This window comes from Danio rerio, chromosome 8 (genome assembly GCF_052040795.2).
Source record: "Danio rerio strain M-AB ecotype USA chromosome 8, GRCz13ab, whole genome shotgun sequence".
Lineage (NCBI taxonomy): Eukaryota > Metazoa > Chordata > Actinopteri > Cypriniformes > Danionidae > Danio > Danio rerio.
The window spans coordinates 40,996,694-41,015,525 of record NC_141028.1 but is presented as its reverse complement, the minus strand read 5'-3'; the positions used below and the strand labels follow the sequence as shown (position 1 = coordinate 41,015,525).

Genomic DNA, 18,832 nt, shown 5'->3' with positions numbered 1-18,832 from the left:
AAAAATCAACATATTTGATCACTGTTATCTGTCACACCCACCAATTGATAATATAGGAAATAAAGATAATATATTAACACTTTGAAGGGTACCACGCACTCCAGTTTGATGTAAGAATAAACTCTTATAGTGTTAAAATGAACACAAAGTAATGTACAAATTTAATATATTAACACTTTGAAGGGTAACAAACACTCTAGTTTGATGTTAGAATAAACTCTTATAGTGTTAAAATGAACACTGAGTAATGTACAAATTTAATAAATTAACACTTTGAGGGGTAACAAATACTAGTTTGATGTAAGAATAAACTCTTACGGTGTTAAAATGAACACTGAGTAATGTACAAATTTAATATATCAACACTTTGAAGGGTAACAACCACTCCAGTTTGATGTTAGAATAAACTATTATGGTGTTAAAATGAACTCTTTAAGTAGTGTACAAATTTCACACTTTAGAAAGTGTTATTTTAACTCCAAAATGGAGGGAGTCATATGTACACCCAAGGAGTGTTAAGTTAAACTCAAATTGAGTTAAATGTACACTGATTTTTTTGCTGTGAACGTAGAATTAACAACTACATAAAACGATAAACACTATGTTGTCACGGTTGCAGGTTTGTGCGCTCTTCCGGAGTGTCTGTGTAATCATGTGGGTTTGTTTTGCTTTTGTGGCCCACGTGTGTTGTTTTGGTCACGTGGCCTTACGTCACTACGCTGGATTGATTCTTCGCCAGCTGATATACATCATCGTGACTATTTAAGTGCTACGTGTTTAATGTTCATTGTCAGTTCGTTACGTGTGCTCATGTGTGTCTTTCTGTCTGTGCTCAGGACCGTGAGGAGCTTCTGCTAGAGCCTGATTTCCTGTTTGATTCCTGTCCTGTTCCCCTAGCCTTAGCACCTCACTCTTTTGTTACACCTGCCTTTTTTGAGTTTGACTGTGTTTAATAAATTCCTTTGTTCACTCGCTATTGGATCTACCCGAACATTTATTTTGAACGTGACAAAACGAACTGACCTTTACCATGGATCCAGCGAGTACTTCACAGATATCGGAGTTCCTTACTGCTAGCAACGCCAGGATTGATCGCCAGGACGAGGCTTTAGCCACGACTGCACAGGCTATCCAGGCCTTGGTTGGTCAGGTGTCAATACTCACTACTCAGGTCCAACAGCTGATTTCCGGAACAACACAAGGGGAGCCTGCACCAGCTCCGGAGGTGATACCTGCGCCGGTGACTGCCAGTGCTAACGTGGGCGTTGGTCGCTCAGTTGAGCCTCGCCTTCCTCCGCCGACCTGCTATGCTGGGGAGCCTCACTTATGCCGGTCCTTCTTAGCCAAATGCTCCCTGTACTTCTCCCTGCAGCCATCTTTGTTTTCCTCAGAGCAGTCCAAGGTGGCGTTCGTCATCACTCTCCTTTCTGGAAGGGCGGCTCAATGGGGAACCACAGCATGGGAGAAGAAATTACCCTGTTGTTCTTCGTTCGACCTGTTCTCAAAGGAACTAAAAAAGGTCTTTGATCGGGCCGCCTCGGGGAGAGAGGCCGCTCGAGTCCTCGCTGAGCTCCGCCAGGGGAATCGGAGCGTGGCGGACTATTCCATTGAGTTCCGCACTCTGGCTGCTGAATCCGGCTGGAACGCGGAGGCTCAATGGGACATGTTCCTTCATGGCCTTTCGGATCGTCTTCAGGACGAGATCTACTCCCTAGATCTTCCCAAGACCCTCGACGAGCTAGTGGATTTGGCCATCCGGGTGGACTCCAGACTGCTTCGCCGTGAGAGTCGCATGCGGCAAAACAGGTTTCCGGATCCTGTCCCTGACTCGCCGGTCTCGCCGATTTCACCGGAAGTTGGGAGCGTTGACCCGGAACCTATGCAGTTGGGCAGATCCCGCTTGTCCGTAGAGGAGAAGCGCCGGCGAAGAACGGAGGGACTCTGTCTTTACTGCGGTGGGGCGGGACATCGGGTGGCTTCCTGTCCCGTAAAAGTCAACACCCATCAGTAGGTAAGAGGTTACTGATGGGTGAAATTAATTTGGACAAATCCTCTACGTCTGCCACTATACTGCCCGTCTCCTTATCATGGGGTTCCGGAACTCAAGACACACAGGCGCTCGTCGATTCTGGGGCGGAGGGAAACTTCATTGACTCTGGTTTCGCTTTCAGTTTTAAACTTCCGGTTATTGCACTGTCACAACCCATTGCAGTACGCGCACTCAGCGGACTTTCCCTTCCCACTATCACTCACTCCACTAAACCCATAAAGCTGATCACGTCTGGAAATCATGTTGAACACATTTCATTTTTTTTAACAGACTGTTCTAACACACCAGTGGTTTTAGGTCGTCCTTGGTTAATTCTTCATAAGCCTCACATTAACTGGGGTCTTAATGCCATACTTTCGTGGAGTGAGAACTGTCATCAGTCTTGTCTTTCGTCTGCTCGTTCTGCTGTTTCTTGTTCTGTGTTTCAGGAGGAGCGCATGGACCTGTCAAACGTGCCCAGTGAGTACCTCGACCTGAAGAGAGTGTTCAGTAAGTCTCGAGCTGCTTCTCTGCCTCCTCATCGTCCCTATGACTGTGCAATAGACTTATTGCCAGGTACGTCTCCGCCTAAAGGCAAGTTATACTCTCTTTCTATTCCTGAGAGGGAGGCCATGGAGAAATATATTTCTGATTCTCTAGCGGCCAAGATCATACGGCCCTCTTCTTCACCGGCGGGGGCGGGGTTTTTTTTTCGTGAAAAAGAAGGATGGGTCCCTTAGACCCTGCATTGACTATCGAGGGCTGAACAGCATCACGGTGAAGAATACATATCCTTTGCCGCTGATGTCTTCAGCGTTCGAGCGTCTGCAAGGGGCTTCGTTTTTCACGAAATTAGATCTCCGCAACGCATATCATTTGGTTCGCATGAAGCAGGGTCATGAGTGGAAAACCGCGTTTTTGACCCCCAGGGGGCATTTTGAATATTGTGTTCTTCCTTTTGGGCTTTCTAATGCTCCTGCGGTTTTCCAAGCACTCGTAAATGACGTGTTGCGAGATATGATAGATCAGTTTATTTATGTCTACCTGGATGACATTCTGATTTTTTCTCGTTCTCTCCAGGAACATGTGCAGCACGTCAGGCGAGTGCTTCAGCGGCTGCTAGAGAATGGGCTTTTTGTCAAGGCGGAGAAATGCGTGTTCCATGCACAGTCTGTTCCCTTTCTAGGACACATTGTGTCAGTCGAGGGGGTGCGCATGGATCCAGAGAAAGTTCAGGCTGTGGTGAATTGGCCAATCCCCGAGTCTCGTAAGGCCCTGCAGAGATTTCTGGGCTTCGCTAATTTTTACGGCGTTTTATTCGCAATTTCAGCCAGCTCGCCGCCCCTCTGACGTCCTTAACCTCCTCCAAAACTCCCTTCAGGTGGTCGATCGCAGCACAGGCTGCATTCTCCAATCTGAAGAGCCGCTTTGTTTCAGCTCCTATTTTAGTGACACCTGATCCCTCCCGGCAGTTTGTGGTGGAGGTTGACGCGTCAGAGGTGGGGGTGGGAGCTATCCTGTCCCAGCGCGCCGCCTCGGATGACAGAATTCATCCATGCGCGTTTTTCTCTCATCGATTATCTCCCGCAGAACGTAATTACGACATTGGTAATAGGGAGTTGTTGGCTGTCAAACTCGCTTTGGAGGAGTGGCGTCATTGGTTGGAGGGTTCGGGGGTTCCCTTTATCGTTTGGACCGATCATAAGAACCTTGAATACATCAGGTCCGCCAAACGACTCAGCTCCAGGCAGGCTCGGTGGGCATTATTTTTTGGACGTTTCGATTTTACCATCTCTTATCGGCCGGGTTCCAAAAACATCAAACCCGACGCGTTATCCCGTCTTTTTGATTCTTCCGAGCGCAATACGTCTCTTGAGCCCATCGTTCCCCAGAGGATTTGTATTTCTGCTGTGACATGGGAGATCGAGAGCAGGGTCCGCACAGCCCTGGATGGGGTAACGCCCCCGGCCGGATGCCCACCCAGTTGTTTGTTTGTGCCGGAGGGGATTCGGTCTGACGTCATTCGATGGGGACATTCCTCCAAAGTGGCTTGTCATCCGGGGGTGAGTCGTACATTATTTTTAGTTAAACAGCGATTCTGGTGGCCAGCTATGGCACGGGACATACGCGAGTTTGTTTTGGCCTGTTCCGTTTGTGCTGTTTCTAAGACTTCCAATCGCCCTCCTGCTGGACTCCTTCAGCCGCTGTCAGTGCCTTCGAGACCCTGGTCGCACATTTCGCTAGATTTCGTCACCGGGCTACCGCCGTCTGGTGGCAATACGGCTGTTTTGACCGTTGTGGACCGGTTCTCGAAGGCAGCTCATTTTATTCCTCTGCCCAAATTACCCTCAGCCAGAGAGACAGCGGATGCTGTCATTAATCACGTCTTTCGCATTCATGGCCTCCCGACGGACGTGGTTTCTGACAGGGGGCCCCAGTTTGTCTCTAAATTTTGGAGAGAATTTTGTCATTTATTAGGAGCGACTGTAAGTCTTTCTTCTGGGTTTCATCCTCAGAGTAACGGACAGACTGAGAGGGCAAACCAAGATCTCGAGCGCATGTTACGTTGTTTGGTTTCCCAGAATCCCTCCTCTTGGAGTCAGCAGCTCCCATGGGTGGAGTACGCACACAATTCATTACCAGTGTCGGCTACGGGCCTTTCTCCGTTTCAGTGTAGTTTAGGTTACCAGCCACCAGCTTTTCCCAGTCTGGAATCCGAAGTCGCGGTCCCCTCCGCCCACGCCTTTGTCCAGAGGTGCCGACGCACTTGGAACAGGGCCAGGCAGACCCTCCTCCAAGTGGGTGCGCGCACTAAGGCTAAAGCCGATCGCCACCGGTTGAAGCCTCCCGTTTACGTCGTCGGTCAAAAAGTGTGGCTTTCAACTAAGAATATTCCCTTGCGTTCCGTATGTAATAAACTTGCACCCAAATTTATTGGCCCATTCACTGTCATCAAGATCATTAGTCCGGTGGCAGTCCGCCTCAAACTTCCTCCAGCGTACAGGAGAATTCATCCCGTGTTCCATGTTTCCAAATTAAAGCCCGTTTTTCATACGGCGATTAATCCGCCCACTCCGGTTCCCCCCCCGCCGCGTCTCGTAGATGGGGAGACCGTTTATTCGGTTAAGCGCATTCTGGACTCAAGACGGAGGGGGCGAGGATTTCAGTACTTGGTGGACTGGGAAGGTTATGGTGCGGAGGAGAGGAGTTGGGTCCCTGCAAAGGACATATTGGATCACTCTCTTATCGATGATTACAATCGCCAGGTAAGCGCTTCTGGGAGCACCAGGAGGTGCTCTTGAGAGAGGGGTAATGTCACGGTTGCAGGTTTGTGCGCTCTTCCGGAGTGTCTGTGTAATCATGTGGGTTTGTTTTGCTTTTGTGGCCCACGTGTGTTGTTTTGGTCACGTGGCCTTACGTCACTACGCTGGATTGATTCTTCGCCAGCTGATATACATCATCGTGACTATTTAAGTGCTACGTGTTTAATGTTCATTGTCAGTTCGTTACGTGTGCTCATGTGTGTCTTTCTGTCTGTGCTCAGGACCGTGAGGAGCTTCTGCTAGAGCCTGATTTCCTGTTTGATTCCTGTCCTGTTCCCCTAGCCTTAGCACCTCACTCTTTTGTTACACCTGCCTTTTTTGAGTTTGACTGTGTTTAATAAATTCCTTTGTTCACTCGCTATTGGATCTACCCGAACATTTATTTTGAACGTGACATATGTACGACAAGTTAAAAGTTCTTTTATACTATCTAAATACTTATGGTGCAGGAGGTCGAACAAACACGTCTGATCAGGGGTCCGTTCTTCGTACGTGGATTACTCAGTTAGCTGGATTTGGATATTGACGATTTGACATGATCCAGGATCGTTTCGTTCTTCAAAGCTGATCCGAGAGTTGTTGTCATAGCAACAGTTCTGCTAGGTCAAACCTGATCGGGAGCAGGTTCAATTCATATAAACAGGATTAGATTGGCTTAGTTCAAGCAAAGATAATACAGAAAGTATGTTCCGAATTCTGATATTTTCTTACAGTAGTAGTTATATAAACTTAGGGAAATGGTACATATTTTTAAACTATATAAATAAAGTTATAGTCATTAATAAAATAAATTAAGTTATACATTTTAATAAAACGTATGCAATCTGCACCCTCGAAATAAAAGTAGGCTACAAAGATTGCCACCTGGTGGTGCAAAGAGAAAGCTTATTGATATGAACTTTTTAGATCGCTTTAGTACAAATTGTGTATAATAGAAATGCACAATATGTGACTATTTTTTAAAGCAATAATACATTTCAGCAGTCATAAACATGTTTTGATAGTTAATATGCCGGTGATTTGATGCTTCACAAAAGTTGCAGACGCCTTTACCAATATGAAAACACTTTTGTAAACAACCAGTTATTCTTTACACCGATTAAAAAATGGCTACTATAATAAAGAAAATCTTTTCTAAATGTAGAACTAAATACATTGATTTGCATTGAAACACATGATGAATACTCCTGACACATGAAATTGTAAAGCCTGCAGCTCACAACATGTGGAAAGTTATTGCATGTCATATTTAACAAGCCGTTTACTGCTAATTTGATGTAATTTTGCTCACATGGATAATTGAATATTAATCAGATGATGTCATTACGCTGCTGTGCCGTCAGCCAATCATTGCATTGCTCATCATGATTTCGAGGATCGATAGATCTGTCCTTCACAACACACGCAGCGATCTCAGATCAGTTTATCCAGACATTCTAATCTGATCCGCGAAGTCGTTAGAAGAACCAAATTAGCGAGAGATCAGTTATCAATATTAAAAGATCCGGGATCTGCCAAATAATCTTATATCATTTAAGCGAGGTACGAAGAACGGACCCCAGGTAGCCATCTTGGCCGGACCTGTCGGATTTAGGTGTGTGTTTGTGTAGGCAGGCACTTTTTTCCAGGGGTTTCAGTACAGCGTAACCGCTACTACGTCATCGGGTGGGCGTGGCCTATCTGTGAATTTGCATAGGTCACGGATCATGCGCAGATTGTGAAAACAGCCATTTCATTCAGATACCTGTACGTATTCGCAGGGGTTTCGTGTCCAATGCCTTTTATATGCAGTACAAAATAGCTGTCCTGATCGCAGGTGTTTCATGTGAAGTCAGTGTATGTTATATTAAACAAATTAACTTAAGATACCTCTCAGATTACATTAATACTGTTATAACTTAAGATACCTGTCCCGATCCCACGGCTTTTGTGTCAAATACTTTATATATATACAGTAGCATCAGATACCTGTCCTGATCCCAGGTGTTTCATGTATGATCAATTTTATATTATATACATTAACATCAAATACCTGTCCTGATCCCAGGGGTTTCATGTATGATCACTTTTATATTGTATACATTAACATCAGATACCTGTCCTGATCCCAGGTGTTTCATGTATGATCACTTTTATATACAGTAACATCAGATACCTGTCCTGATCCCAGGGGTTTCATGTATGATCACTTTTATATTATATACATTAACATCAGATACCTGTCCTGATCCCAGGGGTTTCATGTATGATCACTTTTATATTATATACATTAACATCAGATACCTGTCCTGATCCCAGGTGTTTCATGTATGATCACTTTTATATTGTATACATTAACATCAGATACCTGTCCTGATCCCAGGTGTTTCATGTATGATCACTTTTATATACAGTAACATCAGATACCTGTCCTGATCCCAGGGGTTTCATGTATGATCACTTTTATTTATATTAACATCAGATACCTGTCCTGATCCCAGGTGTTTCATGTATGATCACTTTTATATTATATACATTAACATCAGATACCTGTCCTAAACCCCGGGTGTTTCATGTATGATCACTTTTATATTATATACAGCAACTGTGCAAAAGGCGATTAAAGAAAGTGAAAGCATGTTGTTGCGGATGGTGCCCGGAGGACTTTTATTATGAAAGTATAGATCGCCGCTGGCCGGAAAGAAAGTGCTTTCACTCTAGAGATCGCTAGATCATCGCAGCCATTGCTCACGTGCAGTCCTCCATCTGTTAAGAGCCACAGACGGACACTGCAGCTCCCTTTCGTGACAGAAGATTGTTTATGGTGTTGTGTGCGTCCTATAAGAGTGAGTAGCAGTCCGGATGGCATGTAAATAGAATGAGAGAACATTCCAAACGTGATGCTAGTGTTAAATCATTACAGTGCTTAGCATAGCTGGCTAAAACTCTCATGTCTAGTTATAAGTGAAGACATTTAATGTTTACTGTTATATAATATGTTTATGGTTCACTTTGTTCTTGTTTATGGGGAGCAGCCTATATTTTGAATGTAACTTATCAATGTAAGAGTTTTAATTTAGTTTTATACTTTGTGTGTTTCAGAGAAACCACACACCCCTATACACCCACAAACATCCATAAGTGCTCAGATCAAGGAACTAGTGTTTCAGTTCATACAAGCAAGCGCACGCCAAGTCATCCTCTCATTGGCCTAAATGTGGATGTACAAAGCCCTACGGACTTCAGTGGATGCTTTAAAGCTGCTCTGCCCATACTATCAATGTTTGCTGCTGGATTAGAGCTCACTCCCCATCCTGTTAATTCTTACTGATTGATAGCTGTACAGGCTGGCTCCCCCCCTTTGTGGACAATTTGCAGTTTGCAATAAACCCTGTTTAACTTGACCTCATCTCTCTGTCGTGTTCTAACCGACACCCCTGGTTCGCTATGCTCCCTTTAACTAGCCCTAACGGCAAGGTAGTCTTCACTACATTTAATGGTCCTTCGAGCCGGATCGTAGTTGTGCTAGGATTATGCAGCAGAGTGAGCACGCATCGTGGGCCCTCCCACGGCCAAGACGTCAGGTGAGACAACCAGCATATTTACAAGATTATGAAGTGAGTGCTGTGCGACCCAGGTCACATACTTCAAGAAATTTTAATTTGTCCCCGCCTGTCCCTAGTGAGTCAGTGCACAGCCAGCAGCCTCACATTCAGTGGCGCAGACCCCCTGAGACACAAGCAGAGTATGCGTTAGATCCAGAAAATCAGTATGAGGATATCAGCCGTGGATGGCCACTTAACCCTAAACCATGCACTCAGGTGGACATTGAGCAAAGTGAGTTAATCAGAGGAAGCAACGCGAGCAGTTATACTTCACTATATGGCCAGAGAAGGGAACCCATGTTATCGGCTTTGAACCAAGCACCAGTAGCTGAACAGTGCGATCCACTATTTGAATCATGGCCAGTTTCTTCTATGCCAGTAGCAGAGGCCCCTTTGATGCCTGAGGAAGAGAATGAAGAAGTAGATACGCCACCTCCCCCCCGGCCTTCCTCTAACTACCTACCAGAGCCAACAGTTGAAGAACACCGTGTGTTTACTGCTATTGATCGGATGATGAGTGAGTTACAGTTAATGAGAGACAGTATGACGCCAAACCACATAGCACAAACTCATCCACATTCGACACATCAGAGTCATAACTCCCCTCACCATAGTAGAGGCTTGGAACATAACACTTGGTGCCAGACGCAACAGTCAGGACCCAACATATCTAGCTTTGGTCACCCGCCCAGTATGCATAGCACCAGTAGAGGTCCTTTACCTCAGCCACGAGTAAGACCTTATATGAGTCAGCCTCAGAATGCAAGGAGCCGAGAGCAATCATGGGTATCCACATGTCAATCAGGAGGAGAGTATCGGGGGCCTGCTCCGAAAATCCCTCAGTTTATCCATAATGACCCCATGGAGTTTTCACGATTCAAGTTGGCTCTGACTAATCTGTTGCCAGCAGATGCTTCTGAACTCTTTAAGTATCAGATACTTGTAGACCATGTGAAGCTTGAGGAGGCCTGTCTCATCGCTGACTCCTTCATTAATTCACCCCGGCCATACACCGATACAATGATGGCTTTAACAGAGAAGTTTGGACAGCCACACCATATAGCCTTACGGCGAATAGCTGCTTTGATGGAGTCACCGGAGATCAAGAGAGGAGATCTAATGGCCTTTGAACGGTTCTCGCTGCATGTCCAGTCACTGGTAGGAATGCTCCAGACTTTGGGCCCAGATGGAGATGTCGAGCTGAGCTGCGGCTCACATGTAGCACGCTTACTTACCAAGCTTCCCATCGAAATGAGAGCTAACTTTCGTCGTTCAAGGTTCCATCATCCGAGACATACCCCTACCCTGCTCGACTTAGCTGAATGGTTACGCTATGAGTCATGGTGCCAAGGTTACGACACCACTCCAGAACCTCGCACCTCACGGGTGACTGGATTAAGAGCGGATAAAAGATTTAATAAGCCTGTTGCTACAGTTCTTCATGGTTCTAAGAGTAGTACTTCAAACAGAGCTCAGTCAGAGAGTCAGAGCCCATCCTCCTCCAAGCAGAAGAGCCATATCAAACCTTACTGCCCCTACTGTAACAATACAGAGCACTTCCTCAATAAATGTCAGGCCATTCAGAAGCTTACACGGGAACAGGTCGTAGAGTGGATTAAATCGCACAAACGGTGCTGGAGATGTGGAAGAGCCCATCAAGCCTCTCAATGTGACCTGAAGAGGCTCTGCGATATCTGCCAAAAGAGGCACTTAAGAGTACTACATGATGCTAATACTCGTCCTGAAGAGTCCAAAGCTGAAAGCTGCCTAGTGAACACCAGCCTGGATGTCCTGTATCTTGATAAACCATCGTCTCATGCTCGAGTACTGCTAAAGGTTGTCCGAGTCACCCTACAAAATGGAGACAAGACACTAGATACTTATGCAATCTTGGACGATGGATCAGAGAGGACAATGCTCTTACCAGAGGCAGTCAACCAACTTAATTTGGATAAGAGACCCGAAACCCTCGCTCTCCGTACAATCCGTCAGGAAGTTCAGACATTGAATGGAGCTTCAGTCTCATTTAAAATATCATCCACGTCGAAGCCCAAGAAAACATTCCAGATCAAGAATGCTTTTACTTCCAAGCGCTTAGGCTTGGCAGACCACTCGTACCCCGTGGCCAGTCTCAAGAAGAGGTACAAGCACCTAGCTGACCTTCCCTTGGAGTCCTTCTCCTTCGTCAAGCCGCTTGTGCTGATTGGTGCAGACTACCCTCAGCTGATCTCTCCTGTTGAACCTGTGAGACTAGGCCCTCCAGGAGGTCCGGCAGCCATTCGCACTCGATTAGGCTGGACACTCCAAGGACCGGCACATCTCATCCAGTGGGCTCCAACTACCCAGCAGTGTCTTCACACTAGTATATCATCACCAACCCTGGAGTTGATGCAGAATGTAGAGAGGCTCTGGAAGATGGACGCTTTGCCGTATCAGAGCACTAGGCTGGCTGTGAGGTCAAAGGAGGATAAAGAGGCGTTAGAACTTCTGGAAGTCAAAACAAAGCAAGTACAAGTCGCAGGCATCTTCAGATATGCTACACCTTTGCTGAGGAAACAAGGTGTACCCCCCCTCAGAGCTCAGAAAGAAAGTGTCTTACCTAGCCTCAGGGGCCTAGAGAGACGTCTGGCCAGGGACCCTCAACAAGCTGAGGAGTACTGTGCAGCCATTAGTAAGTTGGAGGAGGCAGGAGCCATTAGGAGACTCACTACAAGTGAAGTATTAGACTCTGCTGAGTCATATTACATCCCGCATCATGTGGTGCGTCATAACGGGAAAAGTCGTATAGTCTTCAATTGCTCTTTCCCATACCAAGGCCGTAGCCTTAACGACACCCTCCTACCAGGACCAACTCTTGGAGCCTCTCTTCTGGGAGTTCTGCTACGTTTTAGGGAACATGCCGTGGCAATCAGTAGCGACATCAGAGGCATGTTCCACCAAGTCCAACTTTTACCAGAAGATCAGCCGCTCCTCAGATTTATATGGAGAGACATGAAACGTGCCGATCCACCTGCAGTCTTTCAGTGGCAGGTTCTCCCCTTTGGTACTGCATGTTCACCTTGCTGTGCCACGTTCGCACTCCATAGACATGCAAGGGATCACAGTGGAGTAAATAATGCAGTCCTTCATTCAGTGGAACATTGTTTCTACGTGGATAATTGTCTCCAGAGTCTGCCGACAGCTGAGGAGGCCAAGGAGTTAGTTGACCAGCTCAGAGACGTGCTGGCATCTGGAGGGTTTGAGCTCAGACAATGGGCCTCCAATGTACCTGATGTTCTCCGACACTTACCTGCTGAGGTGAGGTCCGACAGTATGGAGAGGTGGCTTTCGCATGACGAACCTGGTCTTCCGGAACCAGCCCTGGGCCTCAGTTGGCACTGGGGATCAGATACCCTCGGTTATAGAAGCAGACCTGTGGAATACAAGACACTGACAATGAGGAACATTTATAAAGTGCTGGCCCGCCAATACGATCCTTTGGGATTCATAGCGCCCTACACTACTCGAGCAAAGCTCATTGTTCAGAGCATGTGGGACAAACCCCGTGACTGGGATGACCCATGTATCCCCCCTGACTTGCAGAAGGCATGGACGACATGGGAATCTGAGCTTCACTGGCTACCTCACATTGCTGTACCTCGTCCTTATGCTCCAGGCCTCACTGAACCGATGGTGGTCTCAAGACAGATACATGTTTTCAGCGATGCCTCCACTAAAGCGTATGGCTCCGTGGCATACATTAGGACTGAAGATGTCCAAGGACGAATACAGGTAGCCTTCCTCGCTGCACGATCTAGAGTGGCACCTCGTCGCCAACACTCAATCCCTCGCCTTGAACTTTGTGGAGCGTTGACTGCTGCTCAATTAGCGAAGAAGATCGAGACAGAGCTAACCATCAAGACAGATAAACCAATACTCTGGAGTGACTCAACGACAATATTAACCTGGTTGCATTCGGAGTCATGCCGGTTTAAAGTTTTTGTGGGCACGCGTATTGCAGAAATTCAGGAGCTAACCGCAGGGAGTACCTGGCTTTATGTTGACACTGCCCAGAACCCAGCTGACGATGTGACCAGGGGAAAGGCCTTGGCAGAGCTTGCTGTTCCAAATCGTTGGAGTCAAGGACCGCCCTTTCTTCATAAACCCTCTACGGACTGGCCATCACAACCTGGAGAACTCCTTGAGCAGGACATTTCTGAGTACAAGAAAGTGACTCTATGTGGAACAATCTCCAAAGCTAACAGACAGGAGGCTCAAGGGGCCTTAACTTACCAGTCTTGGAATGACCTGATGGAGTCAGTAGCACAGGAGGCATATGGGGCGGCCAATCAAGATACCTGTTTAACTGCGGAGGACTATCGTCGAGCGGAGAAGTCTATCTTCAGTAGGATCCAAGCAGAGTGCTTCCCAGAAGAGTTACATTGTCTTAAAACAGGTAAAGCTGTGCCTCGCAGCAGCCGTCTTGCATCTCTATCACCAGAGCTCGATCCCAGTGAGGGATTTATACGAGTAGGAGGGAGACTCCGACGAGCTGAAGGGTTAGACACAGCCTTCAAGCACCCTATTCTCTTAGACCCGTCACACCATATGACAAAACTCCTCATTCGGGATTACGATGAACGACTCTGTCATCCAGGTCCAGAGAGAGTCTTTGCGGAGATTCGTCGCACGTTCTGGATCCTTCGTGGAAGGGAAGCCATAAGGAGAGAGCAACACCAATGCCAAGGGTGCCAGCGATGGAAAGCTAAACCCTCAGTTCCAAAGATGGCAGATCTTCCCTTAGCTCGCCTTCGCCTATACCAACCGGCATTTTACTCAACAGGCGTTGATTGCTTTGGTCCATTTCAAGTGAGGATAGGAAGACGTTCTGAAAAGAGATGGGGCATTATTTATAAATGTCTTACAACTAGAGCGGTCCATTTGGATCTCCTGCATGCCATGGATTCGGACTCGTTCCTAATGAGCTTAAGGCGATTCATTGCGCGCCGTGGCAGTCCAGCTGAGCTTTATTCCGACCAGGGCACGAATTTCAGAGGAGGTGAAAAGGAGCTGAGTGAATGGTTTAGTCGCATGTCTCCTGACCTTCAGCAACTCCTCGCCAAGCAGAAAATCGCCTTCTGTTTTAACCCCCCTGCAGCTCCACACTTTGGGGGGACATGGGAGAGGGAGATTAAGTCTGTTAAGATGGCCTTGAATACTGTCATTGGAGCTCAGCCCATATCTGAGGAAGTCTTACGCACTGTTCTATTGGAGGTCGAAGCAATACTAAACTCTAAACCATTGGGTTACACTTCCTCAAATGTTGCCGACCTGGATGCTGTGACACCAAGTATCCTTCTAATGGGGCGGCTTGATGGCACACTGCCTCCAGTTGTGTATCCAAAGAGTGAAGGATTAAGCCGGCGGAGATGGCGTCACTGCCAAGTGTTGGCTGATCACTTCTGGGCAAGATTTATCAGGTGCTATCTGCCCACACTACAGTGCCGCCAGAAGTGGCGTGATACTCAAGCCAACCTGACAAATGGAGCTGTAGTCATGTTGATGGATCCACAGTACCCTCGAGCACTCTGGCCTATTGGCAGGGTGATTAAAGTTCACCCAAGTGTGGATGGATGTGTACGATCTGTAGATGTACAAGTTAAGGACAGGGTTTACACCCGGCCGGTTGCCCGGCTTATTCTTCTACCTGCAATCCCAGCTGAGAACGTTGAGGAAAATGGCTTGAATGAATCTTAATTAACAGTACACTTTGCATGGTCAAATTGCAAGCAATTTGGGGGCGGCTGTGCAAAAGGCGATTAAAGAAAGTGAAAGCATGTTGTTGCGGATGGTGCCCGGAGGACTTTTATTATGAAAGTATAGATCGCCGCTGGCCGGAAAAGAAAGTGCTTTCACTCTAGAGATCGCTAGATCATCGCAGCCATTGCTCACGTGCAGTCCTCCATCTGTTAAGAGCCACAGACGGACACTGCAGTTCCCTTTCGTGACAGAAGATTGTTTATGGTGTTGTGTGCGTCCTATAAGAGTGAGTAGCAGTCCGGATGGCATGTAAATAGAATGAGAGAACATTCCAAACGTGATGCTAGTGTTAAATCATTACAGTGCTTAGCATAGCAGGCTAAAACTCTCATGTCTAGTTATAAGTGAAGACATTTAATGTTTACTGTTATATAATATGTTTATGGTTCACTTTGTTCTTGTTTATGGGGAGCAGCCTATATTTTGAATGTAACTTATCAATGTAAGAGTTTTAATTTAGTTTTATACTTTGTGTGTTTCAGAGAAACCACACACCCCTATACACCCACAAACATCCATAAGTGCTCAGATCAAGGAACTAGTGTTTCAGTTCATACAAGCAAGCGCACGCCAAGTCATCCTCTCATTGGCCTAAATGTGGATGTACAAAGCCCTACGGACTTCAGTGGATGCTTTAAAGCTGCTCTGCCCATACTATCAATGTTTGCTGCTGGATTAGAGCTCACTCCCCATCCTGTTAATTCTTACTGATTGATAGCTGTACAGGCTGGCTCCCCCCCTTTGTGGACAATTTGCAGTTTGCAATAAACCCTGTTTAACTTGACCTCATCTCTCTGTTGTGTTCTAACCGACACCCCTGGTTTGCTACGCTCCCTTTAACTAGCCCTAACGGCAAGGTAGTCTTCACTACAGTAACATCAGATACCTGTCCTGATCCCAGGGGTTTCATGTATGATCACTTTTATATACATTAACATCAGATACCTGTCCTAAACCCCGGGTGTTTCATGTATGATCACTTTTATATTATATACAGTAACATCAGATACCTGTCCTGATCCCAGGGGTTTCATGTACGATCACTTTTATATTAGTTAACATCAGATACCTGTCCTGATTTCAGTTGTTTTGTGTATGATGACTTTAAATAAAAATAGAAAATAAATATGAGTTATGTTAATTAACTAAGATCGAGAAAGAAAAATTAACCACGATTTATTACAGTAAATGTGGTATTTATTTGTTTAAACATGACTGAATACCATATTTTAAACTAAACTACAAAAACACGGTTAATCTTACCACAACCATTATTATTTGGTTTAAAATGTAAGTACAAAAGCCCAGAGACAGTAAAACGGAGTAAAACGAGGTCAGCTGTTTTTGCTAATGAAATCTTTAAAATATAACATTTTAAAAACAAAAAATAACCTGTATGATTGTTTTTTCCCCTCGTTATCCACCGCGGTAGGTTCTTTATCCATTATCATCCTGTTTGAAATGACCGCGCTAAAAAAGAACCTCTACTGCGCATGATCGGTGACCTTTCAGTATTGGTTTTTTTTTAAAGGGGCGTTTCCCAAACACCGACCGAGCCACGCACATTTTACGTCGTGGTAATGAAACCCCTGGAATTTAGTGCATGCCGTTTGTGTACTGAAGCGCCGCTTGTGCGTCACTACCGGAGTCCCGCTGGTCCCGCCTCTGCCCCTTCCGTTCCTGCAGGTAGACATTGTTTTGCTTTCCCTTTATCGTCGGGTTATGTAGTGGTTTTTAACTGACTGTATTTAATTTCTTAGCGTTTGTGGATAAGATTGGCTGTAGCCTGTGGTGCGGTCACCCCAGCTGGATTATGGATCGTTTTATTCCTGGGCTGTTTTAATGTACAAATGCGTTCGTGAGTGTATGTTGCTAAAGTGGCTTGCAAACTAGAGGTATGTACGCTATGCTTTCAATAATCATGCGCCGATCTGTCCAGCGACTTGACAACATCTTGTCCTTTGAGGAACTAGAAGTCTGTAGGGAAACATGAGGAAAGGGAATGAATGATTACACAGGTAAGATTAGACAGTGACTAAACCAAAATAACAACACAGTGTAAATAAAGGATAAGACGGACAATATATCACAACAAATCTTAACAAAATGGGGATATAAAGACAGGTTCAATCAAGCGAGCAAACAAGCACAAAAACCAGTAACAAGGTGAGCCAGCAAAGACTGCCAAACTGCTGGCAGACAAAAAAAAAAAAAAAAAAAAATATATATATATATATATATATATATATATATATATATATATATATATATATATATATATATAGTGAGCCGGAGTAATCTGATTGGCTGAAACTGGAACCGAGTTGTCACAGAGGAACCAATCAGCATAAAGCAGTGTCAGGATTGGTTGCATCAAGTGGATGTGAACCAGCCAATCAGGAACAGCAGTAGGCAAACACAAGGAAGTGAACTGGGGTGATAAAAAGAAAAACGCAATGAGACACATAATACAAACATAAATAACCAATCTGTGCTGGCACGTAACAGAAGGATAAGGGTGTTCATAATGAGAAGTGCAGTCACTATCCTGATCTCTGAGTTTGTAGAACTGACAGATCTGCTTGGAATACATGGAAACATGCTGGAAATGTTTAACCTATTATACAGTTAATTCAAGAGTGCCAGGTTTAATGACACTTTACATATATAAATAAATATCACTGAACTTTCTAAATGAAACATAACACTCATTCTTTGTTCAGTAATGATATTGTGCACTTCTAATACTTTACAGTGGCAAAACCTGGAATAACACATGGGAGCCCTCCAGGAATTCCTGACACTTTACGCCCAAGTCTCCTCATGCTAACCGGATTGCAATATGACAGTCTAGTCAGCATAAACACCTGGACTCACCAAGCACACTTTGGTTCTCAGTGTTTTGTAAAAATTGTTTTTGCTATTCTTCAGTAAATACTTGAATATGCTTTGAACTTATTCTACTTTTGATGTTTAAGTTCAGAAATTTGTTATTATAAACATAATTTGCATTTGTCATGAACTTGACTTGTTGTTGTGAAAGCTGTTTATTTTAATAGCATTTCCAAAGGCATCGTTTGAAAAGATTATTTGCAGTGCAGTTTTACTTGCGCTTGACATACCAGATGTATGACATGAATAAATATCACAAAATAAATATAATAATAATAATACAAAATATACATTTCCTTCAATTATAATTGTTTTTAATCATTTATATATGTATGGTTATATATTATTGCATTACAAACTGTTATAAAATATATATTTTTGGTTTTTGCATGTTTGGTGATTTTTTTTTTGTGGCATTATAAATAAATTATAAATGTTTCATTAAAAATGTATTGTGTTTATTTACATACTCATTTACAATGAATTACTATTTTTACTATTTAATGGGCACTATATTTTTCATTTAAGTTTGACATATATTTATATTTGTACACCTGGAGGATGCAGGGTTTAGTTTCAGGAAATGCTGGAAATGTTTTCAAACATGAAGCTTTTTTATTATTTTATTATTCGTTTCAAATTTAGTATACTGCCTATGATCTGGTTTTACTATGATCATTTTGCACATCAGGTTACCCCCACAAAGGAATCTCACGGTAAATATACATTTATATTTTTAATAAGACAATAAATAACATGTAATATTAATACACATTTTGATATTTAAGTTATATTATAAGGTTATAGAGTGGAGGAACTATGACGTCACTTTGTAGGCTAATCGGCTGCTAGCATAAAACTGGTTCCCTCGTGAAAATCCCTATGGGATTTTCCCATAGGCTTTTCGAAGATTGCAAATAATAAGCTCTGTGTTCAAACACTGTTCATGACACTTACACGTTTTGTCCAGCCGAATAATCCTCACACGAAAATACAACTTTGAACACTTTTGGATCTTAAATGCAAACGCAAGAGTTAAAAAGCTAACATTAGGCTATAAACGGACTACAGCGCCCTCGGGGCGCTCGTCTGTGACGGCAGCCCCACCCTGCTACAGACGACTTATCAAGCTTATTTTTAGAAATAATGTCCATGACAAAGAGTTAATCTCTCTGTTTATTATATTATAATCCACGGTATATATT

At 44.5% G+C, this 18,832-nt stretch overlaps 1 protein-coding gene across 1 annotated transcript; it reads left to right on the top strand.

Moving 5' to 3' along the window:
• Window positions 1–8,060: 8,060 nt before the first annotated feature.
• LOC147842776 (uncharacterized) lies at window positions 8,061–15,519 on the top strand. The gene is made up of 2 exons (XM_087265108.1): window positions 8,061–8,177; window positions 8,434–15,519. Exon 2 carries the CDS (start codon window positions 8,865–8,867, stop codon window positions 14,670–14,672), a length of 5,808 nt encoding a protein of 1,935 aa, XP_087121234.1. The 5' UTR covers window positions 8,061–8,177; window positions 8,434–8,864; the 3' UTR covers window positions 14,673–15,519.
• The last annotated feature ends 3,313 nt before the right edge of the window (window positions 15,520–18,832 follow it).

Bases quoted from the DNA above. Each gene is read 5' to 3' on its own strand.
- LOC147842776 (XM_087265108.1), top strand. From the start codon at position 8,865: ATGCAGCAGAGTGAGCACGCATCGTGGGCCCTCCCACGGCCAAGACGT.